The sequence below is a fragment of the Pogoniulus pusillus genome, chromosome Z, assembly GCF_015220805.1.
Source record: "Pogoniulus pusillus isolate bPogPus1 chromosome Z, bPogPus1.pri, whole genome shotgun sequence".
Lineage (NCBI taxonomy): Eukaryota > Metazoa > Chordata > Aves > Piciformes > Lybiidae > Pogoniulus > Pogoniulus pusillus.
The window spans coordinates 64,073,539-64,100,970 of record NC_087309.1 but is presented as its reverse complement, the minus strand read 5'-3'; the positions used below and the strand labels follow the sequence as shown (position 1 = coordinate 64,100,970).

Genomic DNA, 27,432 nt, shown 5'->3' with positions numbered 1-27,432 from the left:
AAAGTTCCAACTCTCTGCTAATGACATAAAAAAAAACAAAAACAAAAACACCCTGCATATAATTTTCACTGTTTTACAGAGAATTTAAGGGAGAATTACACAGAGAGTATTTGCTATTTAATTTTTGATGTGACAGTCCTCCTTCTCTCCATTAATAAAGATATTTTCCTGCAATATTTTTGTAGAATGATCAGAAACAATGGTTTAGAATCATTTAATAGATTAAAACACCCTGATTTTTACGCATGTACTCTTTTTTCCCCTGTTAAAAATAAGATTTTAGGGTTAGTTTCAGTTAATGTTTGAATCATTAGATGTTAGAGGCTGTTGTTTCTACATTAGTAATGAAGAAATATTTTGTAATGCTATTTGAAACATAAGGAGCAATTGTTCTATTATAGAAAATTATAAAAATACACAATCAACAACTTAATCTACTGGGGAATTAGACAAGCATAAATAAGCAGACCTAGCAGACCTTTGTCCAGTACCCAGGCTCACAACAAGATCCTAAATAAAATAAGTCAAGATGTCAGCTCAATATATTTTGCTCTTGGTTTTAACTGTATTTTTTCTCAGATGGGGGTATACTAGCTATTCTGCTTTAACAAAGGATAAAGACTTGATCACCACATAGCAGTTTCTTCCTTCAAATTAAATTCACTTTTGAATATCTATATAATACTTCTTCTCAGAATTCTTCTGTGAGGGAAATGTTTTAATTGAGCTATGTAACTTACCTGCTATCACCCTCTTCCCACTGCTTTAATTGCTCTTTTAGTGCTCTGTAGTTGATCTGTAACATCTGCAGCCTCTCTTTTAGTTCTTCATGGCCTGCTCTTGGCTCATCGTTTTCTTGTGTCTGTATAGCACCAGAAAAAAAAAACAAAATTAAATTGGGCAAAATGTAAGAGACTGTCACAGAGATCACATGAAACAAAAGTTCTGTTCATATAACTACTAAGAGCCTCAGAAATCTGTACAGAAAGATGAAGAATCCCAATCCCCAAGGTCACATTTTCTTATTGTTACTTGCAAATTTTGCACATCTGGCAAAACTTACTTTTTTTTTTTTTTTTTTTTTTTTTTTCATGCTCCTGAGAAGTTTTAAAAAATTTACTACCTTTGCATCTTTGGCCTAATACACCTAAAGATATGTGGACTTTTCTGAAAAAGCATTGTTACCACTGTCATTTCCTCTAAACTACTTTCTGCTGCTTTCTCCCTCCATGGAAAACTAAAGTATGTACTTTTGAGAGAAATATTGGCCACACTGAAGACCATACCAAAAAGGGTAAATATAAATGGCTTCAGGATTTTGTCTTAAATTAATTAATTTCTGTAAATATATCTATATATATTTATAAGCCTGTAAGACCCAGGCTTTGCCTTCTAATTATGTAATAAACAAGAAATAAAATTTAAAATTGCAATAGCTTTCATTTAATCAAAACTACATGAAAAAATATTTACTCTATATTTCCACAATAAGAAGAAAGATATACCTTGATCTATATTACACAGTAACATCATGTGAGTATAAAACCAAATTTTCCTAAGTGACAACACTGTGCTCTGAAAATGATTAACATCAAGAAGAGGACAATTCACAGTAAAGACACAAGTCAGATTCTCCATAAAATAGTGAAGAATTCACCAGACATTATCCTGTAGTAAAATTTGCCCTCATGCTTAATTTCTAGTTCAATGGGAGCTCTGCTTGTACAGTAACCACAGAAGATGCTCTGTAATCTCTAAGTAAATCACTATAGTTTGTTTGCATTTAGTTACTGCTTATATGAAAAGAGGGCTTTTTAGTATTAGTCAATAAAAAAAGATCTATCAATAGTTAGAGCTGCAAGCCATAAAAATTAAATCTCAACACATACATACACACACACACACACACACACAAAAACCCCTGATTTCACAGTATCACACAGTATTATCAGGGTTGGAAGAGACCTCAAAGATCATCAAGTCCAACTCTTTACCACAGAGCTCAAGGCTAGACCATGGCCCCAAGTGCCACGTCCAACCTTGCCTTGAACAGCCCCAGGGACAGCGACTCCACCACCTGCCCGGGCAGCCCATTCCAGTGTCCAATGACTCTCTCAGTGAAGAACTTTCTCCTCACCTCGAGCCTAAATCTCCCCTGGCGCAGCCTGAGGCTGTGTCCTCTCGTTCTGGTGCTGGCCACCTGAGAGAAGAGAGCAACCTCCCCCTGGCCACAACAACCCCTCAGGTAGTTGTAGACAGCAATAAGGTCAACCCTGAGCCTCCTCCAGGCTAAACAATCCCAGCTCCCTCAGCCTCTCCTTGTAGGGCTTGTGCTCAAGGCCTCTCACCAGCCTCGTTGCCCTTCTCTGGACACGCTCAAGCATCTCAATGTCCCTCCTAAACTGGGGGGCCCAGAACTGAACACAGTACTCAAGGTGTGGTCTAACCAGTGCAGAGTACAGGGGCAGAATGACCTCCCTGCTCCTGCTGACCACACCATTGCCACTGGCTCTCTTGGACACCTGGGCACACTGCTGGCTCATGTTCAGGCAGGTATCAATCAGCACCCCCAGATCCCTCTCTGTCTGGCTGCTCTCCAGCCACTCCGACCCCAGCCTGTATCTCTGCATGGGGTTGTTGTGGCCAAAGTGCAGCACCCTGCACTTGGAGCTATTGAACGCCATCCCATTGGACTCTGCCCATCTGTCCAGGTGGTCAAGGTCCCGCTGCAGAGCCCTTCTGCCCTCCAACCCAGCCACATCTGCTCCCAGCTTAGTGTCATCTGCAAACTTGCTAATGACTGACTCCATGCCCTCATCCAGATCATCTATGAAGATGTTAAAGAGGATGGGGCCCAGCACTGATCCCTGAGGGACACCACTAGTGACAGCCGCCAGCTGGATGTGGCACCATTCACCACCACTCTCTGGGTCCGGCCCTCCAGCCAGTTCCTAACCCAGCATAGAGTGTTGCCATCCAAGCCACGGGCTGACAGCTTAGCCAGGAGTTTGCTGTGGGTTTCTACAGTAGTGCTTACTACAAAGTGCCCAGACTATGCCTGGCTTCTAAAACATAGCCCAGTTTTCAAGACACATAAACAGAGCTGAAGATTACAAGATAAAGTTTCAGATGCTTATATAAAATTACAGAAGTTTTCTGGAAGTGACTCAGGAAGAACAAAAAGCAGATTTATGAAGAGAAGCAGGTGCCAAAATGACCTTACCATAACTGGTTTTTTTTTCTCCTCTGAAACAGTGTGTAAACTTAAATTTTAAAAGTACTTCCAACTGGTCTGAAGTAGCTTATATAAATAATACAATAGTATTAAAAACAACCACACACAAAGTAGGACAAATTTATTGTAATGGACATAAAGTCTATGCCAAGCTTTGCTTGACACTGCAACAGGAAATGTTTACAAGAATCAAGTTACAATTACTGTGTTTTCAATGGAAGCTCATGAAATCATCAGAGATAGATTGATTGACACTGCTAGTGAAAACTGATCAGGTCTTGGAGGTACTGGAAAATAGCATAAATCTTCAAAGGTTTATTAGTGTCAATGCCCTTCCAGAAATGCAACCAAGTGCAGAATTTGGCCTTTCCTATTTATGAATCTACATTTTTCATTATTGCTTACCTGTTCCCATTATCCATTTCATTATAGCTTGTCCCTTCCCTTTTCAGTTGCTCTGCTCTTGCAGAAATAGAAATTAGACAATTAACTGTCCTAGTCACTCTCATTTCTTGAATTATTAACCACTTCAGAACTTTAAAATTACACTTTAATTTTCATAAACTCAGATCTGTCTCTCTCTGATTATGTTACATTTGTCACTATTTAACCTGCGTTGTATACATTTTGCTATATCCAGGTGGGGGTTGGTCTCTTCTCCCAGGCAACCAGCAATAGAACAAGGGGACACAGTCTCAAGTTGTGCCAGTGGAGGTCTAGGCTGGATGTTAGGAGGAAGTTCTTGACAGAGAGAGTGATTTCCCATTGGAATGGGCTGCCCAGGGAGGTGGTGGAGGCACCGTCCCTGGGGGTCTTCAAGAAAAGACTGGATGAGGCACTTAGTGCCGTGGTCTAGTTGATTGGATAGGGCTGGGTGCTAGGTTGGACTGGATGATCTTGGAGGTCTCTTCCAACCTGGTTGATTCTATGACAGAAATGGGACAGAATAAACATCTCCAGCAGTGCTGGATGTCTGGGTTATTCTCTGTCTCTCTAGTGTCATTCTATAGTCCCTCCCATTCAACAATGAAAGATAAAAAGACAATGTCCAATCAGCAGGAGGAAGAACCCAACTGCTAGTGAAAAAAAAAAAAAAAAAGTTGTTATTTGCAGTCAACAAAAGAGTCCAATCACAACCTCAGAATTTTGTTGAAATTGACCTAAAATACTTTGGTCCCAGTAAAAATTGAGAAAAGTGATGTAAAAAAATAAATTGATTCAATTCTTTGGTTACTCTTCTTAGGCTGATAAGAAGTGAGGAACTTAACCATTTTAGTTTTTTTTTCCTCAAGCAGTTACAAGGAAAAAAGCCAAAATGTTAACATATTTTGCCATCTGAACACAATACACAGAACAGGACTATACTGAAGGTGAGGGTGACAGAGCACTGGAATAGGCTGCATGGAGAAGTTGTGGAATCTCCTTCTCTGGAGACTTTCAAAACCTGCCTGGATGCATTCCTGTGCAAACTACCCTAGGTGATCCTGCTAGCAGGGACATTGGATTCTACCATCTCTGGAGGTCCCTTGCAACCTCTAAAGTTCTGTGTGATTCTGTGTGAAAACATTCTAGTCAAGGCCAGTAATGTCCCCTCCAGGCTATGGCAGGAATCACAGTTCTAGAGACATAATACAGAGGAAGAGAAGATATTCTTAGATTATATGGAATATCTAAGCAACAAAACTCCTACTCACTTGTTAAAGACCAACATCAGACTTATGCTTTGGACCATTCTAAGTACCATCTTGATAATTTGTTTGTCCAAATCCTTTTAAAAACTACTATCCATTTTGACATTTTCTTCCCATAACAAAGGTGAACCAGGCATGCTGTTTTATTTCAGTGATGTCCTGGGATGCAGAAATAAAGTAAAAATTATTCAAAGCTATGGACACCCCGAATTTGCACAATTACTCCATTCATTTTGGCAAAGAAGACAGGAGGAAGGCAACTCTCCTTCACCGCTAATTAGTGAGCTTAAAAGAAATGCAATATCCTACGAATGGGACCTTGCCCTTTTCTGTTCCTTTGGACTCATAGACACGTCACATATTCCTATTCCTAAAAAAACCCAAAATAAACTTATCATCTTTTTTGTTGTTGCTTATTTTTTAAAATTGTTACCAACTTCCCAATAGGACTGATGGATAAAGTAACAATTTAATCTTCAGGACACAATAGCCTCAGGTATCAGTATAGGTTGAGGACTGACCTGTTGAAAGACCAGTGAAGGATAAAGGACCTGGAGGTCCTAGTGGATGGAAGGTTGACCATAAGCCAGCAATGTGCTCCTGTGGCCAAGAAAGTCAATGCAATTCTGGGGTACATTAGAGAGGTTCTCCTCCCCCTCTGCTCTGGTGAGGTCTCATCTGGAATATTGTGTCTGGTTGTGGGCCACTCAGTTCAAGGTCAAGGGACTGCTTGAGAAAGTTCCTCACAGAACCACAAAAATGATCAAGGGAGTGAAACATCTCTCTTACAAGGAGAGACTGAGGGAGCTGGGGCTCTGCTGCTTGGAGAGGAGCAGACTGAGTGGTGACCTCATAAATGTTTATAAATATGTAAAGGGAGAGTGCCAAGAAGAGGGATCCAGGCTCTTCTTGGTTATGCCCATTGAGAGGACAAGGGAAAACAGGTGGAAGTTGAGACATAGGAAGCTCCACGTAAACATGAAGAAAAATCTTTTCATAGTTAAGTTGATAGAACACTGGAACAGGCTGCCTAAGGTGGTTGTGGAGTTTCCCCCTCTGGAGATATTCAAGGCATTCTTGGATGTATTCCAGTGTGGTCTGATATAGGTGATCCTGCTCTGTCAGGGGAGGTGGACTGGGTGATCTTTTGAAGTCACTTCGAACCCTTAGCATTCTGTGATTCTGTGACATTCAGCAGTAGCATGTTTATTGATTAAGTATATTTCAAATAATCTGTGTCAACTCTTTGCTTGAGGAGGCAATAATGCAAGTCTCAGTTTCACTAATCTTTGCTGTAAGCAATGCCTGAGAGGACAATCATACCATATCAATAGAATTATTCTGATGTTAATGCTATGACAGCTGACTTCACTGTCATGTTAGCATAGCTTCATTGAATTCTGAAAGTTGTGCTACAACAGTGTTTAACATATTGACCAGGGCCTCTACAGCTTCTTTCTTCTTTTCAATCAGTTAAAACATTCTTCAAAAGAAGACAAATATTTTTCTAAAGAAACCTAAAGATGTAAGATTTAGCCCTTAAATACCTCAAGGATTAGAGCTGTGATAAATAGAGGTCTCAGACTTGCAATACAGTAAAGAAAAAAAGTAAAAGAGAAAAGTAAGAAAAAAAATTAAAAAGGGAGGAAGGAAAAAGAAAAGAAAAAAGAGGGAAAAGGGGAAAAGAAAAAGAAAGAGTAGAGATTGGTATGTTTTTAATAATACCTCTTGGTGTTTGGGTTGTTCTTTCTGAGTTGTAATTGGAAACTAACAGGTCACTCAAAAGGTACCATTTTTGAAGTACAAACCCCCCTAACTAAAATCTACAAAACAGGGACAAAAGGGGAAATTATAATATAGGTGCAGTTAAGGTTTTCTGCCAAGGCAGCAGCAGGAGATCGTTCATTGTGTTGATTTTTAATTTTACAGCTTTTTCTAGAACAACTTTTGAGTTGTAACTCTGTAGTGCATTAGGAACTTTCCCCCCCCACTATTTGAAATTTCCCAAATTATATTTACATCATGTCAAAATTTGCAAGTACACAATATAAAGAAATATTTACAAATATTTACAATTATTAGAATCATACAGAAATCCAAACTCCCTTCTGGACACAGAAAACTGCCCAGAAGAGCTCAAAGTCAACCTCCTCTCTGTTCTTTCCCCCCTCTATCACAGATGGATGAAAATAAACAAAGCAGAAGCCAGCAGAAGCCAGCAGCAGCCAGCAAAGGCTTACGTGTTAATTGCTGAGATTAGAGGTGAGATATCAAAGCAGATCAGGGTTAAAAAGGAAGTGATAAGATGGAACAACACAAACTAGACAAAGGAACAGGGCAACGTCCCAGGACACAGTGAGAAAGCACTGTTTATGTTTCCCTCTCAGCACACCAATGAATTATATAGACATCATCATTATTTTCTTTTCACAACCAATGATCTAAATATTCCAATTAGCCTCAAACCAGCACAGATTCCTAAGAGTACAAGAGGTAAATCTCTTCCAAGTAACTGATCAATCAGCATTTTAAAATACTGGCTTCACTGTAGCAGAAAACAAACAAACAAACCCAATCCAAATAAATTTCTTTGTATTTTCTGCTTCACTTTATTCCTATACAAATACATAAATTTCTCACAATATATATCCTCAGACACAAGTTTTGAAAATGTTTTTAACAAGCAGGTATTAATGATGGCAGCTTGAATTATGCTTACATAGGACAGTAAGAGTTCCAACACAAGATTCCTAGCAGTAAAGTAAAAAAGCAAATTAATGGAGAGTGCTTTCTTATGCTAACATACTTAGAGTCCAAGACAATGTGTGCATTTTGCATTTTTTAAAATGTGTGTTTATTTTGCTATATCTTTACCTATGAAAGCTTATAGCTTGAAGTTTCTTTGTTTTAATTAATGTTCACCTTTAGCTATAGCTTCTTCTCTAAATTTTCTATCTTTCTTTCAGCTATTTTAAGCTTCCTTAGCTCCTCTGACTCTCTAAAAGAGCTCTTTGGGGACAGAGACCTTGAACGTTTCACAGGTGGTTTCTGGAGAATAAAACAAGGACATGGTTGAACTAGTTGGAACACTGGATTATGAAAGACATGCAGAATTAAAGAAGAAGTAATTTTGAATACTAATAATGAATTATAAAAAAAAAAAAAAATCTGCATGGAATACCAGAGAAATAACAAGCAGAATTACCACAGCGCTACCACTAAAGGTTTCTCTGTGACTCGTTAATGAGAATATTCATTTACATTTACATTGTTTCTTTCAGAATAATGATGTCCCATTAGGGAAGACTAAAGGGTTATAGACTCAGAAATGCAAGAAACCTCATTACAAAGGAGGGGATAGAGGCTGGTCTAATTGCTCTATAAGGGTCCAAGGTTACACTTGATAGGACAACCAGAAACAAGAGGGAAAGGATTTTTTTCCCTTTGAAATAGTTTAACACACTGTGAAGTTGAAGGAACAATATGCTTGAGGAATATAAATACAACAGACAGTAGATCTTATACTATAATGACCATATGGTCATTAACTATAATGTGACTAACTAGAGACAAGAATATGTGTTTATATTATGTGCAGCTTCATATAGCAATCTGGAGAAAGAATATGCAAAAGTAACACTTAAACTGGACAGCTTTCTTGTTCATTCTATGTCATATGTCCTTATGGCAAAGGAAGACAGACCTCATCAAATTAGACTTTCTGATTTTCTGAATAACTTTGGTTAAGGGCAGAGAGATACTAACACACGCAATAAAGTAAAATGCTATTATAGAAACACAAAGTCAAAATATTATGATTGTGACTACTGTTGTTGCACACTGCCGTATTCACTGTGAAATAACTGATTTACAACATAATAAATTCAGAATAAAGTCTTCTTGAATATTATATACTTCAACATTTTATTAGATCAAATTAACTTAAAGAGAACCTCAACTAGCAACTGGCATTTTTGGTTTTGACAATTACCTTCCAGTATTACATGTTTTGCAAGACACTATATGCCACACTTTCAATTCAAACCATACGAGTTCCCAAAATGGAGGAAAAAATAATTGCCAAATAATACAACATATTTAAGAACTTAAATACTACCACGTTGGTTTTTAATCACTTAAACTCAGGTTTCATTTTCTTCCCAAATGCGCCTGAGTGGCACTAAAAAATTAACAAATAAAATCCCAAACCTCAAACCAACCAACCAACAAACCCTATCCAAACTAACATATGGGAAGAATCTCACTCTATCTAAAATGTGAGTGACAAATGTAAATATTTTACATATTCTTGCCAGTTCCTTTATATAACAGAAGAAACTAAGAGAAAGTGTTAATGAACATTTAAAACAGTATTTTCAAATTTATTGGTTTATATTGTCAGTATAACATTGTATTTACTAAGAGTAGATCTCTTTCAAATAGTAAGATTACTGACTTACTTTTATTCTAATAATTCTGCTAGATATATCTGAATGTTTACCTCAGTTAAGAGATGTTGATATTAATCAGTAGAGATTTCATGACTGCATAAAAACAAATTGTTCCCTTTCAGATGTGTGAAGCAGAACATCCCAAGATCAACATACCAAAATTTTCAAAGTCCCAGATTTCTTCAATAAAACAAAGGCCCTAAACAAGCCTCCCATCTTCCACACTTCCTAAGCATCGTATATTCATACAAATTTTTCATGCAAGTCCAGAACACATTATTTTTCAATAAATGTTTCCTCATTGAAGTTAATGTTTGTATACAAAATACTTGGGAAATACATGTTTTTCCTAAATCAGGAATAAAAAAATCAGACTACTTCTTGCCAAAGGGAAGGATAACAAAGGAAAACAAGTGAACCAACCAATATCACACTGCTGAGAATAACTGAATGGAGATTCCTCCCATATGTTAGTTTGGATAGGGTTTTTTGGTTGGCTGGTTGATTGGTTGGTTGGTTGGTTGGTTTGAGGTTTGGGGTTTTATTTGTTTATTCTTTCATGCCACTCAGATGATCCTTGTGGTCCCTTCCAGCCCTGATTGATTCTATGATTCTATGAAAAAAGGTAAAAAATAAAGGATACTGTAAAATTCCTATCTTGCTGCTTTAATCAAAGGTGATCAGATACAATGAGCACATAACAAAGTTGTTTCATACATACACAGACTTTACACACAGCTAGCAGGGATTGAGAAGTAAATCTTTTTCACCACAGCCATGACCTGGGAAAAGCAATAATAAACAAAGCAAAACCAAAACAAACTGCTATTCATGGACATGGAAATAATTCCCTGTGAGAACATGTGAGTGTGGTGATGTGCATTAAGAAATATTCTATTGATTGAATACTGACTTTTCAATTGAATAATTGAATATTTTTGAACAGTATGTTTGCATTTGTTTTTTATCTGTTTAACAATCATAGTAGAGGTGTGGAAGGATAAGGAGGTGGGTCTAGGCTTTACAGTCGCACATAGTTGGTTCAAAGGCAATCTTTGCTAATAAGGCAGTTTAATTTTCCTATCAAGACATAAAAGACTGTGTAGTAAAATATCCTGTAATTTGATTGCCTGGGGCTGCTGCAATTTGGAAACTGACATCTGCAATACCGTTCTCACAACTGCAAAGTTTGCTCCTACTGCTGCTAGTAGGTTTAAGCACTTAATTTTTAATTCAGCTCCAATATTTTATAGTAAATATAGATATACCTACATAAAATATATACTTAAATTCTAATGTTCTAAACGTTTCCTAAGAAGTTCAGTTTCATGAGCAAAGAATGATAATCCAAGTCAGTAAAGGGTAACAATGGAAGAGTTTTCATCAAATGATCATAAAACATGTTTACAAAAGGGTAAGTCAAATAGCAGAAAACCACAAACAAACACACTTTGTAATATTAATAGATATGAAACATTATCACAGAAGACTTAATGTAAAGACATAGTTGGTAAGTGAGTAAGATACAACTTCACTGCACTGTTAATGGAGGCACAGGAAGCAGGAAAAGAAAAGATGTCTCTAAACAGCCTTCAGTTAGTGCTATGCACTGTGGATAACTAAGAAGAATCTTCATCCTTTATTAGATGCGGAGGGAAAGACAGTGACTAAGGATGAAGGAAAGTCTGAGGTCCATAATGCCTTCTTTACCTCAGACTTTCATAGCAGGGCTGCTTGTTTGCAGGGTAGCAGGCCCATCACGCTGGTACTGATCACGCTACCAGGGAAGGCTGTGAAACAAATCATTCTGAGTGCCACATGGCACACCGTTTAGGGGATGGTCAGGCAACCAGGCCTGGGCAGCATGTGTTCATGAAGGGCAGGTCTTGCTTAAAGAATCTCATGTCCTTCTCTGACGAGGTGACCTGTGTGGTAGGCACAGAAAGGCTGTGGACGTTGTTCATCTGGACTTCAGTAGAGCAGCTGATACTGTGTCTGTGGTGGAGGGGATTTCTCTTATTCCTTCTCTGTTAGGGGAGGTGAGAAATTAATTTGAGGCCATATTAATTTTTTATAAAATTATTTATTAAAATTAATATTTACAAATTTGTACCACCCCCAACCACTATGTAATCAAGTTCTATGTGCAAGATTATGAAAACAGTTGGGATATATTTACAGGGATTGGATTATTGAATGGAAATATCAAATTATCAACAACTATAGACAGAGAGAAAGATTCCCTTAGGCTTAAAGCCTCTTAACAACTATACTGTTTGCCCAGCAAGGGATGAAACTGTGTCTGCTCTTAAGACAGAGATAACTTATTCTACAAAGGAATTAAAGCTTGCTTAAATGTGTTGCTCTTAAGTATTAATCATTAATCACCCTCCTGCGATTGTGCCACAGTGTGTGCCCAGTATTTGGGTCTTGGTGAAGCTGGAATCTGTCCCAGCTTGCAGGAGAATGAAAAGTGTTCCCAGTCTCTGGGGTAAACAGGATTTCTCTGACCTTCTCTCCTGGTGTGGTCTCTGCCTCGGTGCTGCTGCTTCTTCTGGATGCCGTGTCCAGGGACAATCAGCTGGCAGGATTTCCAGGTGCAGGAGGAGGATTTGTCTCACACCTGGCAGGCTGTGTTTGTAGGTTACCAGGCAGTCTGAGAGGTCTGCTGGGCCTAGAATTTTCCAAGCTTACAGGACAGCTGGCAAGCAGTGTACCGTGCAAGCAGGGAGACTTGAGCTCCGCAAATAAATGCAGGATAGCAAGCCAGCATGTACAGCTGCTCTAGGCTTAGGCAGGGCGCTCTCAGCTCCCCAGATATGTATGCAATGCAGGCGTGCATGCGCTCTGCTTCTCAAAGGGTTCGCAGACAGCTTAACTGCACCTTGAAATCAATTAAAGAGGTCTGTGCCTCAGTGATGTTTGCAAGAGAGTGAGGCCTGACTCTGTGTCTAGGCCATGCAAGCAGGTCAGGGCAGCAGGATGCTGCTATATGGATCAGAGAGCTGGGTCTGAACCTCTAAGTCTGAACTTCTGAACACGTGGTGCTCCTTTGCACCTCTCTTTATAGATATCGAGCCGAGATTCATGGCTCATTTGGCCATCCAAAGTGACCAATCAGGTTGGCAGTAAGCCCAAACCTTACCTTAATGGGCAGCAGCTGTTTGCCTGGACCCTCCCAATAGGGGATTACCTGGGCGGACCGCAGGGGTACACGGTCTGGGTGTGTGTGTGTTACACAACCTGTTCACTGCCATGGGTCCCTGGCAGAAAAACATGTCCAGACATGTAGAGGCATAGAGAAGCCTCAGTTTTGGGGCTGCGGCCCCTCCACCACAGTGTCCCACAGCATACTTACAACAAAACTGTCTGCCATAGGCCTGGACAGGCATACACTCTGCTGGACCAAACACTGGCTAGATGCCTGGGCACAGAGAGTTAATTCTGGGCGGTAGCCAGTTGGCATTCACCAGAGCTCAGTGTTTGGGCCACTCCTGTTTAGTATATTTACAAATGAACCTCACAAGAAGATTAAGAGCACCCTCAGCCATTTTGCAGACAATACAAAGTTGGGTAGGAGTGTTAATCTGTTGGAGGGCTCTGCAAAGGAGCCTGGTCAGACTGGATCAATGGACGGAGGCCAGATATATGGCCAATTACCAGGTCCTCCACTTGGGCCAGAAGAACCCCATGCAATGCACAGGCTTGGGGTTGAGTGTCTGGAAAGCTGCTCAGAAGCAAGGGATCTGGGGGTGTTGACTAACAACCAGCTAAATATGAACCAGCAATGTGCTCAAGTGGCCCAGAAGACCAACGGCATCCTGGCCTGTATCACGAACAGCACAGGCAGCAGGACTAGGGAGGTGATTGTCCCCCTGTACTCAACACTGCTCAGTTTCAGGCATTGTGGTATAAGAGAGACACTGAGCTGCTGTAGTGGGTCCAGAGAAGGACAATGAAGCTGGTGAAGGGCCAGGAGAATATGTCTCATGAGGAGCAGCTGAGGGAGCTGGGGTTGTTTAGTCTCAAGAAAAGGAGTCTGAGTTGAGACCTTATTGCTCTCTACAACTACTTGAAGGGCATTTTGTGGTGAGGTGAGTGCTGGTCTCTTCTCACAATTTACAACAGACAGGACAAGAGGAAATGCCATTGCGTTACACCAGGGGAGGTTTGGGTTAGACATTAGGAAAAACTTCTACACCAAAAGGGTTACCAAAGACTGGAACAGGCTGCCCAGGGAAGTGGTTGAAATTGCCACCCCAGATACATTTAGAAGTGTCCAAGGATATGATGTAGCAGTGGTCCTGATAGGGTTAGATAATGTTTGGACTTGACGGTTTGTCTTTTACAACTATAGCAGTTCTGTAATTGTTCTGCCTTTGAATTCAATAGTTTTGTGTTAAAACAAGTCAAGAATAAAAAGCAAACATGGAAAGCCTGAACTCTTACTGGAACATTGTAGAGAATTTTTCTGCATATACAGATCAGATTAGTGTCTGCCATGATTCATTCCTGAAGATAGTGGGCCAAAATAATTATGTTTTTTATTAGTTGAAGAAATGGAAAGATTGTTGAAACAGAACCAGTGGCTGACAAGTTACAGATGAGGTCTTCTGGAAAGGAAAAATGGCAAATTCTTGATTCATTATGTTTCAACAAGAACTTTACCAGCACTGAAAGTTAACTCATGTCTTTTAATATCTTGATATCACAGAATATAGAACAATTATATGACACTATAAGAATAAAAGGCAATAATCTACAGAATCATCAAATCATAGAATCATAGAATGTCCGGGGCTGCAATGGACCCCAAAAGACCATCTGGTCTAGCCCTCCTGCCAGAGCAGGATCACCTATCCCAGATCACACTGGAATGCATCCAAACAGTTCTTGAATATCTCCAGAGAAGGAGACTCCACAACCTCCCTGGGTAGCTGGTTCCACTGCTATGCACCATACAATCAAGAAACTTAGCTACAAAAACCCACAAAGGTTGTGTAACTAAATAAGCTAGTAGAGGCATGGCAGGAGTTTAATTAGGTCCACAAGGTTACTAAGTTTAAGCTCCAGAAAGAGCTCTAGAAGATCAAGGAACTGTCCATTAAGTGTTTGTACAAAACAGTACTCAGCTGTACCATTCCTCACAGAGAATGCCTCTAAGTACACATCTAACAACATCAAGAAAAGTGACACCACACATGCACATTTAACAAAGCTTTTAACCATTGCCATCATCTTTCTGGCAGCATCAGTTTTTCTATTACTCGCTATGACTGTAGCTACGACTGTAGGGATTTGAGTTTCTGCAACTCACAAGAAACCAACAGCCTATACATATATATGTGTATATATATGTGTGTATAAAGCCTGGGACACAAGGCCTATGAGGAAAGGCTGAGGAAGCTGGGCTTGTTTAGCCTGGAGAAGAGGAGGCTCAGGCGTGACTTCATTGCTGTCTACAACTACCTAAAGGGAGGTTGTAGCCAGGTGGGGGTTGGTCTCTTCTCCCAAGCAACCAGCAACAGAACAAGGGGACACAGTCTCAAGTGGTGCCGGGGGAAGTATAGCCTGGATGTTAGGAGGAAGTTCTTGACAGAGAGAGTGATTTGCCATTGGAATAGGCTGCCCTATTCCAATGGCACCACCTAAAGAGGTGGTGGAGTCGCCATCCCTGGAGGTGTTCATGAAAAGATTGGATGAGGCATTTAGTGCCATGGTCTAGATGACTGGCTAGGGCTGGGTGCTAGGTTGGACTGGATGATCTTGGAGGTCTCTTCCAACCTGGTTGATTCTATGATTCTATTATACAATTCTATGAAATGTACCTCATTGTATTCTGCAGAGCCAAACATAGAATCATAGGTGGAAGCATACAGTCCTGTGGTCATGTCTCAACTTACCACACTAGTGGCAAGCTTCTACTTTGTCAAAGACTTTATCATCTTTCCAATTATTTCTTCTTTCAAAATGTTTGGCTATTTAGAGCAGAATGTAATCAAAGCAAGTGTCATTCTGATCAAAAGTGATTCCCTGCTTACTTGTTCTTTGTGTCCTAGGAATGCACATAAGCTGCGGGTGAAGGGTTAACACAACAGTCTTTGTATAACCAGAAGGACCACCACAGCAAACCAAGAACTGTACATCCAACATATTCTTCCTGCAAAATCACGTGCTAATAATTTCTGTCATTAATACTTTTAGCATAAAAGACTAAACAACAAGGTGAAGGGAAGGTAGTTTTCATTGCAAGGGAAAGTCAGTAAAGATAGTATTACCTTTCATTTTTTATTTATATATATATTTCTGATCCTAAAGCCAGACTGTTTCTATAATTTTCCTTACTGTCTTGCCTTAATACGATGGATTTGTAGCATGTCAATTTAGTTCTCAAAAGTTTTAACAAAAACTGCATGCACATTTGAAAAAATGAACATGTCAAACAACCCTGAGTATTGAAAGACCATGTCTAGGCTCTACACAGCAGAAGAGGAAAAGATTTTCTTTTAAAAGTCTGTATTTAGCTTCACACCAGAGGCTCTAATTGCTCTATTCCTTACACAGTTCATGATGAACGCAGTGCTCTCATTTACATAATCCTGAGGAAACAACAAATGATATCCTGTGTTAACCTTAGCAAAGGGTTAGACATCTACCAAACTGCTCACTCACTCTCAGAATCACAGAATCCCAGAATTGTTGGAAGGGACCTCTGGAGTTCATCTAGCCCAAACCACCTGCTAAAGCAGGTTTGCCTACATCAGGTTGCATAGAAACATGTCCTGGCAGATTCTGAAGTTCTCCCCAGTAGACTCCACAATCTCTCTGGGCAGCATGTTCCAGTGCTCCAACACCCTCCAAGCATGGAAGTTTCCCTTTAAGTTCAAGTGAAACATCCCATGTTTGAGTTTGTCATGGCAAAGAACTTGTTCCTAACATTCAATCTAAATCTACTCTTAGAATCATAGAATCAGTCTGGGTTGGAAGGGACCACAGGGATCATCTAGTTCCAACTCCCCTGCCATGGGCAGGGACATCCTACCCTAGATCAGGCTGTGTGGTGGAGGGGCAGCATCCCCAAAACTGAGGCTTTTCTATGCCTCTACATGCCTGGGCACGTTTTTCTGCCAGGACCCACGAGGCAGTAAACAGGTTGTGTAACCCACACACACCCAGCCTCTGTATCCCGGGGTCCGCCCAGGTAATCTCCTTTGGGAGGTCCAGACATGTCTCTATTGCCTATTGGGGCAAGGTTTGGCTTACGGCCAGCTTGATTGGTCATTTTAGATGTCCAACGAGCCATGAATCTCAGCCAGAGCCTATAAAGAGGGGTGCACAGCAGCATCATGCAGTCAGACGGTCCAGAGGTTCAAACCGTTCAGAAGCTTGGAGCATGCAGACTCAGCTCTGATCCACAGCAGCACCCTGCTGCCCTGACCTGCTTGCATGACCTAGACACAGGATCAGGCCTTACTCACTTGCAAGCATTACATAGGCTCAGACCTCATGCATTGATCTCAAGGCGCAGTCAAGCTATCTGCGAATCCATTGAGAAGCAGAGCACATTCATGCCTGCACCATACATATATGGGGAGCCAAGAACCCCCTGCCTAAGTCTAGAGCTATCTTGATTTATCTACGGAGTTCGTCTCCCTGCAGCACAGCATAGACCCTGCTAGCCCGGTGTAAATACTACTTGCCAGTTATTCTGTAAATCTGGAAAGATCCAGGCTCAGCAGACCCTCAGACTGTCTGCAAACCTGCAAACACAGCCTGATAGCTGTGAGACTGTGTCAGAAGCTACACGGACAGATCCTTCTCCTGCACCGGGGAAAATCCTGCCAGCTGATCATCCCTGGACTCACACAGCATCCAGAAGAAGCAACAGCTCCAAGGCAGAGACTACTTCACCCCAGGAGAGAAGGTTAGAGAAACCCTATTTACCCCAGAGACTGGGAACACTCATTCCCCTGCAAGCCGGGACAGATACCAGCTCCACCACGGTGTAACTGAATCCTGGGAGGGTGATTAATGATTAATATTCAAGAGCAACACATCTAAGTAAGCTTTAAGACCTTTGTAATATAAGTTATCTCTATCTGAAGAGCACACAGTTTCAGCCCTTGCTGGGCAAACACTAGAGTTGTTAAGAGGCATTAAGCCTAAGGGAATTTCTCTCTGTCTACAGTTGTTAATAATTTGATATTTCCATTTAATAACCAATCCCTGTAAATATATCCCAAAGCTATTTTCATAACTTTGCATATGAACCTGGATTTCATAGTGGTTGGGGGTGGTACAAATTTGTAAATATTAATTTTAATAAATAATTTTATAAAAAATCAAAACCACCTCAAATTAATTTCTCACCTCCCCCTAACAGAGGAGGAACAGAGAAAACCCCTCCACGACAGGCTGTCCAGAGCCCCATCCAGCCTGGCCTTAAACACCTCCAGGCATGGTGCCTCAACCACCTCCCTGGGCAACCCATTCCAGCCTCCCACCAATCTCATTCTGAAGAGCTTCCTCCTCACGTCCAGTCTGAACCTACACATCTCCAGCTTCCATCCATTCCCCCTAGTCCTGTCACTCCCTAATATCCTGAAAAGTCCTTCCCCAGCTTTTTTGTAGGCCCCCTTCAGATACTGAAAGGCCACAAGAAGATCACGGAGCCTTCTCTTCTCCAGACTGAACAGCCCCAACTCCCTCAGTCTGTCCTCATAGGAGAGGTGCTCCAGCCCTCTGATCATCCTCGTGGCCATTCTTTGGACACGCTCCAGCATGTCCACATCCCTCTTATCCCAGGAGCTCCAGAACTGGACACCGTACTCCAGGTTGGGTCTCACCAGAGCAGAGTAAAGGGGGACAATCACCTCCCTTGACCTGCTGGCCACACTTCTCCTGATGCAGCCCAGGATCTGGTTGGCCCTCCAGGCTGCAAGTGCACACTGCTGGCTCATGTTGAGCTTCTCATCCACCAGCAACCCCAAGCCCCTCTCCTCGGGGCTGTCCTCCAGCCAGTCACTGCCCAGCCTGTATCTGTGCTTGGGATACCCCTGATCCAGATGCAGGACCCTGCACTTGGTCTTGTTGAACCTGATTAGGTTGGCTTGTGGCCACCTCTCCAGCCTGTCCAAATTCCTCTGGATGGCATCCCTGCCCTCCAGCATGTCTGCTGCACCACACAGCTTGGTGTTGTCAGCAAACTTGCTGAGGGTGCACTCGATGCCTCTGTCCATGTCATCAACAAAGATGTGAAACAAGATTGGTTCCAGGACTGATCCCTGAGAGACTCCACTTGTCACTGGCCTCCACTTGGACATGGACTCGTTGACAGTCACTCTTTGGGTGCAGCCATCAAGCGAGATCTTTATCCACCTAGTGGTCCACCCATCAAACCCATGTCTCACCAGCTTGGAGACCAGGATGTAGTGCGGGACAGTGTCAAAGGCTTTGCCCAGGTCCAGGTTTGAAGCCATTGGCTTTCCTCCTATCACCATAGGCCTTTTCAAACAGTCTCTCTCCAGCCTTGTGGTCGGCCTCTTTCAGGTACTGGAAAGTCATTATTAGGTCTCCCCAGAGACTTCTCTTCTCTAACCTGAACAATCCCAACTCCTTCAGCCTGTCCTTGCACCAGAGGCACTCCAACCCCTTACAATTTTTGTGGCACTCCTCTGGACCTTCTCCATCAAGTTCATGTTCTTCCTTGAGGGCTCCAGACCTGGACACAATACTCTAGGTGAGGTCCTACCAGAGCAAAATGTCAGACTCTCTCATTCAATCTGCTAATCACACTGCTTTTGATGTAGCCTAGAATGCAATTGGCCTTCTAGCCTGTAAGTGCACACTGCTTCTGTCCAGCTTCTTGTCCATCAGCACCACCAAGTCCTTTTACAGAGGGCTCCTCAGAACTTGTTCGTGCCCCTCTTCATCTCCTCTCCTTCAGCCAAGAACAGAACAAGCCAAAAAGGAACCCTGGGGCATCTCTCTCTCTCCCTTCTTCTGGCAGAAGACAGATAGGCACCTTTGGGGTGGTAATATAATTTTTCTTTCCCTCTCTCTCTTTCACCAATTTATTCTCTCTCTCTCCCTCTCCCTTTTTTCCCTTGCTCTGTTTCATTTACTTTATTGTTCAATTCACTCCTGACATATGGATATATTGTGCCTTATATATCCTATATATAGATATATTGTACCTTAATTTCAGTCAGGGGAACATTCAAAAAGAACCAAGTTTCTTTCCCAACTTCCTGACCAAGACACCAGATCTGGATGAATGGCAGCACAGCCTGATGGTGTGCCAGAGTCTCCTCCTGGTTTTGTATCTTCGGCAAATTGGCCGAGAGCGCAGACCATTGACAAACATGTTGAACAAGACTGGTGCCAGTACTGACCCCTGGGTAACACCACTGACCACATGCTTCTAATTAGACTCTGCATTGTTGATCACAGATCTCTGAGCTCTGTCATTCAGCTAGTTCTCAAGCCATCACACTATCCACTCATCTAGCCTACACTTCTAAGCTTATCTAAGAGAATGTTACAAAAGACACTGTCAAAAGCCCTATCAAGGTAGACAATATCCAGTGCTATGCCCTCATCTACCCAGTTGGCCACACCATCACAGAAAGTCACCAGGTTGGTCAACCATAGTTTCCCCTTTGTGAATCCATGTTAACTATTCCTGACAACATTATTCTCCTCATGTGCTTAGAGATGACCTCCAGAATGAGTTTTCCCATCACCTTTCCAGGGATGGAGGTGAGGTTGACCAGCCTGTAATTACTTGGGTCCTCCTTCTTGCTGAATTTGAGAGCGATATTTGCTTTCCTCTTGTACAGAGTAGGATATTGAGAAAGAACAAGCCACAGAGTTTTCAAAGGAAATATGAGATACTAAATGTGTAAAACCAGGAAATTTGTAAGTAAGCAGAACATGATCATCTATCCTTGCAGATCATTTATGTCACATAGAACCACATTCATATTTGCTTCCTTGCCACAGAAACCTATTCCAAGTTTCCAGATGCTATACAGTCACAACAAGTAAAAACAGATGAAGAAGAAGCTGAGAACATTGAAAAGCATAATGACTTGTAACTGTTAGATAAATTTAACAGCATGTTAACACAGAAGAGGCAGTTCAGCACTACAAAGAACAATAAAACATCAGAAGCATAAAATTCAAAATGCGAGTGTTGTCATTCCTCATTGAAAAAATACTACATTGTAGTTTAAAAATCAAGAATTAGAAAAATAAAATACTTTTTCATTTAAAGAATCATAATAATAACCATCATTCAATTTTTATTTTGCTCATTTTCCTTCCAGGTAAATATGGTCATTCTGGTAAACACCACAGAATACCTGATAAATATTCATTTTAACAAACCTATAAAGAATTTATCCTTCAAATATTTCATTTAATTAAGAATTCCTTATTTAGCATTTAACAAGGCAAAGCTTTCTACTCCCAACAGCTATTTTAACAAGTCTTTGGCAGATAGCACAAGAACCATTCAAACAAGCTCCCAGAATTATAAGTAGCATCAACAGGTATTAAAATTATTATCTGGACCCTTGAGCAAAACTGTTTGGTTTTACCAGCCTGACTTAGGCATAAATGCACAAGGCAATCCTGCCTCATGCTTTCTTCCAGTTTTCACATAGTTGCTTTCCAGAGCATTTGTAGCATATAAATTATGCTCTGCTAAGATTTGCTTTTATCAATTCTTCCTGTAAAAAATTGATTTCATTTTTTGCCTTGTAACAAGACACTCTAGCTCACTTGAATAAGGCTGTTGAAATATCTAGAAATATCTAGAAACTGATATTACAGGTATATCTCATTTTTGACATGAAATCAGAAGCATAACAAACCATTTAGACAAAACTCTGGAGTATTTTTTAACTGTTAAAGTCTTTTGCTATTGTACAGATGACATGGAAGATTTGGTAAGGAGTCATTGGCAGATTGACCCACTCAAAGTTGGGTCTTTGAGTGCAGACAGCCAGAAAATGCTGAGTTTAAAGGTGAAACAAACCCAGCCCCCACACTGGTATGTGCCAATAGCATCCACACTCAGGCAGTGCAGAAAGGTTCTTCAGGACTAGGGCAGGGATAGGCCACACCTTGAGTACTGGGCTCAGTTTTGGGTCCCTCGCTCCAGTTGAGGTGCAGGAACAGGTCCAGAGAAGAGCAATGAAGCTGGTGAAGGGTCTAGAGCACAGATTTTGTGAGGAGTGGGTGAGGGACCTGCAATTGTTCAGGAAAAAGGTGGCCAAGGGGAGACCTCATTGCTCCCTACAACTCCCTGAAAGGAGGTTGGAGCCAGTTGGGGGTGGCCTCTTCTCCCAAGGAACAAGTGATAGGACAAGAGGAAACAGCCTCAAGTAGCCCCAGGGGAGGTTTAGGTTGGACATGAGGAACAATTTCTACCCCGTGAGAGTTGTCAAGGCCTGGCCTAGGCTGCACAAGGTCAGAGGGGAAGTTCCTATCCATGGAGTGGTTTTAAAGCCATGAAGATGTGGTGCTGAGGGACATGGTGTAATGGTGACCTGGCAGTGCTGGGTTACGAGTTGGACTCCATGATCTTAAAGGTCTCTTCCAACCAAACTGATTCTGAGATTGAGCTGCCTAGAGAAACACATTAGTAGTATTACAGGAACGTATGAGAGCTGTGTATGAAATTCTGCTTGTGTAAATCTGTGAATTTGCAACCAAAACCAGACTCCAAAGTGTTAGTTAAACATTTTCATGCTGCTGCCACTGTATTTTCTAAATCCAAATTTACAGTCTTATCAGTTGTTATATACAGATTTCTCATCCACAGCAACTCGATTCAAGTATGGTATCTTATATCTCACATGCTGTCAAAATTTCTTGACAAAAATATTTTATCTCTGAGACTTGTTTCTGGTGACATTTCAAGTTGGCAAGTATCATCAGCACATAAAAGATGAGAAAGCAAAAGACAAACCTAATTGTATATTATGTTGAATGCCTTTAAAAAGTTGATCTTAAATATACACTTTGCATCTATTATGTCCATAAATTCAGTGGAAATGTTGTGGTCAACAGCATTTCATTAAGCCATTGAATACCGTGACCCTTCCACCTATCAGTGTCACAGTAATTTCTTAGCCACTACGCTGATGCATACTAGTCAACTTGGCCCTGTCAACAAAATCTGTTCAGGATAAACCACATTTTCACTGATACCAGCTATTTTTAAGTTATATCACCATTGCCCATGAGCAGACTGATGTGTGTACATGTGACAAAGAGTGGTCAAATTACCATGGGCTGATAAATGACTCCTTGTCAGCTGAATTTTTATTTATTCTCCTTCATCACACCTCACTGCATTGGAACCACAAGGCAAAAAACCCCATTGTTAGCTAAGTGTAACAGCATATGCCTTTTGGGGCAGTTGCTGGCATTCACAAAGTGAGATGCTTTAGCTCTAGCCTCCTACACAACTGTTTTAAGGCTGATGATAGGGATTCACCTTGTAACAGCTGTGAGAGACAAAGATAATATAATTCCCAGATGGTCAATGCATCCAGGCAGCTGGAGATTGGCACCCCAACACTACTGCTGAAAGAAGGGATGGTGCAAACCCCTCCCTAATCAACTGCATAAATCAAAGGGCAGGTTAGTCTAAAAAGTCAATGTAAACAGCTTGAGCTGATCCAGATGACTTTGTATTGCACTAAGTCAAACTGACGAAAACCCTTACACCACAGTGCTCTGACATTAGTTACAAGCGTCTAGGAAACAGTAAAGTCTTCAGTCAACAAAACTTGATCCAGGAGACAATTTTCTCAAGACTAAAACTTTTACTTTAGAAATAATTTCCCAAATTATCAAAGTTCTGGCAACATGACTTGCTTGCAAATGTGTAAGCATATTCTTAGGACAAGTATTCACTTCAATAAAGAAATCATTTAAGTCCTATTATCTCAGTTCCTAGTGTGTCCCAAGTAAAACAAATCAACCACACTGACAAAAAAAAAAACAACAAAAAAACCAGAAAAGGCAGCATCAGAAAAAAAGGTTAAGCAAATAAAAATCTTCAAATTCAGGCCCATCAAGAAATAAGATGGTGCAAAGTTCATTAGACTCAATCAAGCAAACACTCTAGTAAGCTTAGTATTTAATAGAAGCAGATGAATGGGGATAGCCAGCTCTGTCTACAAAGAATACTTAGCTTTTTGTAAGTGAAATATAAATTCACAGTTTCTACAAATACATCCAAAGTCAGAGACACCAAACATTTATTTCAGAAAATGTGCAACTCGCTGTACAGTACACAAGCATGGAGAAGTTGTCAGAGAGTAAAAGTTGACCATGCTTTTGCTGATTACTGCTTAAATAATTTCTGTTGCTCATTTTGCATAATTTAGGCCATACATAGTAGCAAACAGATGTCATTTCCACCTATGATCAGCAAAAGCTCAATTCATAACTAAAAGAAAGCTTAACAGAAAGGGAAAAAAAGGAAAACAGAAAAATGAGGAGAGAAAACATATACTGAAAGGAATATTTAAAAGAAAAATGGTCTTTTTGCTTATTTGATCACAATGTTAGCACTATATAATAAGGAAAAATAACCCAACTAAATCTAGAAGACAGAAATCATTGCAGCAGATATGGGAAATGTAATTATACTTCAGGTATATACTTCTTTTACTTGAATTTTATTCTTTCTTATTAAGAAATACATCTACCAACTTGTTTTATCTCACTGATTTCACAAATGGGTGTAAAAAAAAAAAGACTTCTATATGTAATATTAGTAAAGGAGTCGATATCTTCAATCTCTTATAAATATTTTACTTCATATTACTACTGCTTTAAAAAGCCCACAACTGTTAAATGTTGCTGAGTAAGCAATGTAACTACTTACTGTATCAGTACTTTTTAACTTCTTCTTTCAAAAATGAAATGTGTTTTGCAACATAAATCCATTCAAGAGCCACAAAATATATTCAACCTTGCTCCTCAATGGCAATGAAGTTCTGCTACTAACTAATAGGGAGGTTTTCCGACTCTTTTCTTCTCCCAGAAGAGATCTCTAGAAATTACCATGCAGCAATAATTGCTTCAAATTAAAATACTGTAGAGGCACTGTTTCTAACAAACCTCTTACAACAGTCTTTACAAACATGCTTACTTACATATATTCATCACAAAACTAAATACAACCAAACCAGTCTTAAATCTCAACTTACACCTCCAAAATACCCACGTTTTTTACCTTCAGAGTATTCAGTGGGTCACTGTTAACAGTAGAGATCTCATATATAATTTGGGTCTATGATATCCTCAGAATTCGTTGGAAGTTTTGAGTCTGCATTTGGAGTTTCTCCAGTTTCAAGAATTCTAAGAACCCAGTGTTCCGGAGTACTCCAAATTCCTTTCTTCTCCCCCTGCCCCCCAGGTTTGAATGGGGAGAAGAAGGCACGAGAACTGCTTCCCCCCCCAACCCTGCAGGCTTGAAGCAGGAACAGCAAAAGGTGCCTTTCTGCACGTGTGCCGACGCATGTGGAAGCCCGTGCTGAAACCGGCCGGGTGGTAGGCTGGGTTTTTGTGCCCTCTATAAAATAATAAATGGACACTTTGTCTAGAAAAGCATAGACAGATCATGGGAGAAGGGGAAGAGGTTCCCACCTTGAAAAAGATTTCTGCCTTGAAAGAGCTCCCGAATTGACAGAGTGCCAAATATGACAGGTTCCTGCTGTGACAGGATTTCCATTTTGGACCATCCCTGATTTGGATGGCTCTTACCTTTTTGTATGGCTCTTGATTTTACACCATCCCTCCTTTCGGATGATTCTCCCCACTTTTGCACCATTCTGTACAAACTTGCAGGCTTGGCAAGCCCTCGAGTCCTTTGAGAGAGCTGCTGGTGGCACCCAGACCAGTTACTCTTGGACTATATCATCAGCTGACTTCCTGGCTGCCTCCCGAGCTGGGGAGATGCTAATAGTTTGACTCTCTCCTGACACTGTGGAGGCAGCATTGTTCCACAATCATCCCACTCATGGAAGAAGTGCATGAGACACTTCTGAGTTCAGCAGTTTTGCCACTCACCTTGAGCTTCTGCTGCATGGACATATAGTATTGGATATTGCCTGCAGTGTCAGAAGGCTGCTTCTGCAGAGAAATCCAGCAAGGGACCAGTGCTGAATACCTATCTAACCACTGTTAGTAAAATCTGCTTAATTCTCTGCTCAGCCTGATTGAAAGTGAGGTAAAGCTGAGTTTATAGCTTAGCCTTTTCCATTTCCTGACTTCCTAAATCTCTAAATTTGTCCATAACATCCTTTTGAAGAAATTCCCAATCAAACTGAATCAGTAAATAAACCTAAACTAGTTTTGTATATAGTTTGGGGTGGGGTTTCAGGAAAATAAAATAGTTATATTTTTTATAATTCCTGACTCAGCCACATCAATTCCCTGCCTCCATGACACCTAAATATGACCTGAAGAGATCCATTACCAAGGGACTCCAGTTTAAGAAGACCTGTGTGACCTGGGTACATTTTCCCGTTAAATTTAATGTATCTTCCACTCTTTGAAAAATATTAATTTCCTAGCCTAGAAGACTATTTACTCAAATATCAAGAGAAATTTTAAACAAGAATTTTTAAGACATGAAGAAAGATCTTCCAAAGACAGAAAGCAGAATGAAATTTCTCTCCCTAGTTCTGTGTTTCAGATCCTTGTTCATTTAACTTTGCATTACTACACTTTTATGTTCAAGGTATCTTCATTTAAGAGCAAAGAAAATCACCAAAAACAAATTATAAGGACCTCTATTCCACCTGCACAAAATATGAGCAATCTTCAAAATATATGCATGAAAGATGAAGTGGAATTTCATCAGACCCTTAGAATGAAATGTGACCTTTTCTTGGCTTTTTACTTTATAGCTTTACATATGAACTCTTATTTGTAATCTAAGAAGTAGTATAAATATTGAAAATTAATAAGGCCAAAGCAAGCAATAATTTGGACTCCTTCATTAAAAAACCCTCTCATTAACAGAAAAAAGCACAATGTTGTGTTTCAAGATTGCAGAAACCATTCCACTTCCAAGTCCCATATGAAGAATATAGACTAGTTTCATAGTAAAGATCAGAAATCTGTAACCCAGAAAAATAAAGACAAGTTACATATCAAGAACTAGTACCAGCTTTTGTTTCTGTCTCCAAACTATCATTTGATCTTCTGAACTGAAACAGCAACTCATTTCAACAAAGAACTTAATACGGTCATTTCCTAAAATCGACTATGAATGCTATTTCTAAAAGTAAAATTTCCACAAGGCAATTAATTGTTTTGGTACACACATCATGCTGACCCTCTTTGCAGTCTACCTATGCAGCAAGTTTAGGCAACTTAGATTACAAACTATGCATTACAAAGCCTTTTTAAACAGAACAGTGGTTTCTTCTTTCACTTAGCAAAATCACAGTTTATATCACTTTATCAATGCTATTTTGTCATAACAGAAACTTCTTTTTTCATACTGAAACAAAATTTAAAATGCAAAACATATATTCTAAATAAACTCAAAACACCCACAATCAAGAAAATATGTATTTCTAACAAAAAGATCTCTCACTCCTGTCACACTCACATGCCTTTTCAAAGTACAACACAGCTGACGTTTTCTGGATGTACTAATCAAGACGAAGCATAAGCATCACCTTTGCCATAAACCTCTGCCATTGAGAGAACCATTCATCTACCCTGTACCTGGGGAAGGGAATCCAATGCCACCTTTTCAATGCCACTGTTGTCAGAGATCACGAAGAGTAACAAGCAATACAGAGAAAATACACCCCTGCACCACCATATTTTTATTCTGCATGACTTTCCTGAACTGGGAAAAGACAGCAGGTGTAAAAAGAAAGGATATCTAAGCGCTTCAGAACTAATAGCAGAACCTTACGTGTACTCCTGCTTCTCCTCAACTTCTTCAGGACAAAGCTATGCTAACATTAACTGCACAATACCAAAAGCATCAGTTAGAAGGAGACAG

The 27,432-nt window shown here is 40.4% G+C and overlaps 1 protein-coding gene across 1 annotated transcript in view; it reads right to left on the bottom strand.

The window, feature by feature from the left end:
- Positions 1 to 27,432, bottom strand: part of CNTLN (centlein) — a 250,261-nt gene that overhangs the window by 121,368 nt on the left and 101,461 nt on the right. The window contains 3 exon segments of the mRNA XM_064140410.1: positions 741 to 864; positions 7,914 to 7,974; positions 21,019 to 21,186. Coding sequence (XP_063996480.1) covers positions 741 to 864; positions 7,914 to 7,974; positions 21,019 to 21,186 — 353 coding nt within the window.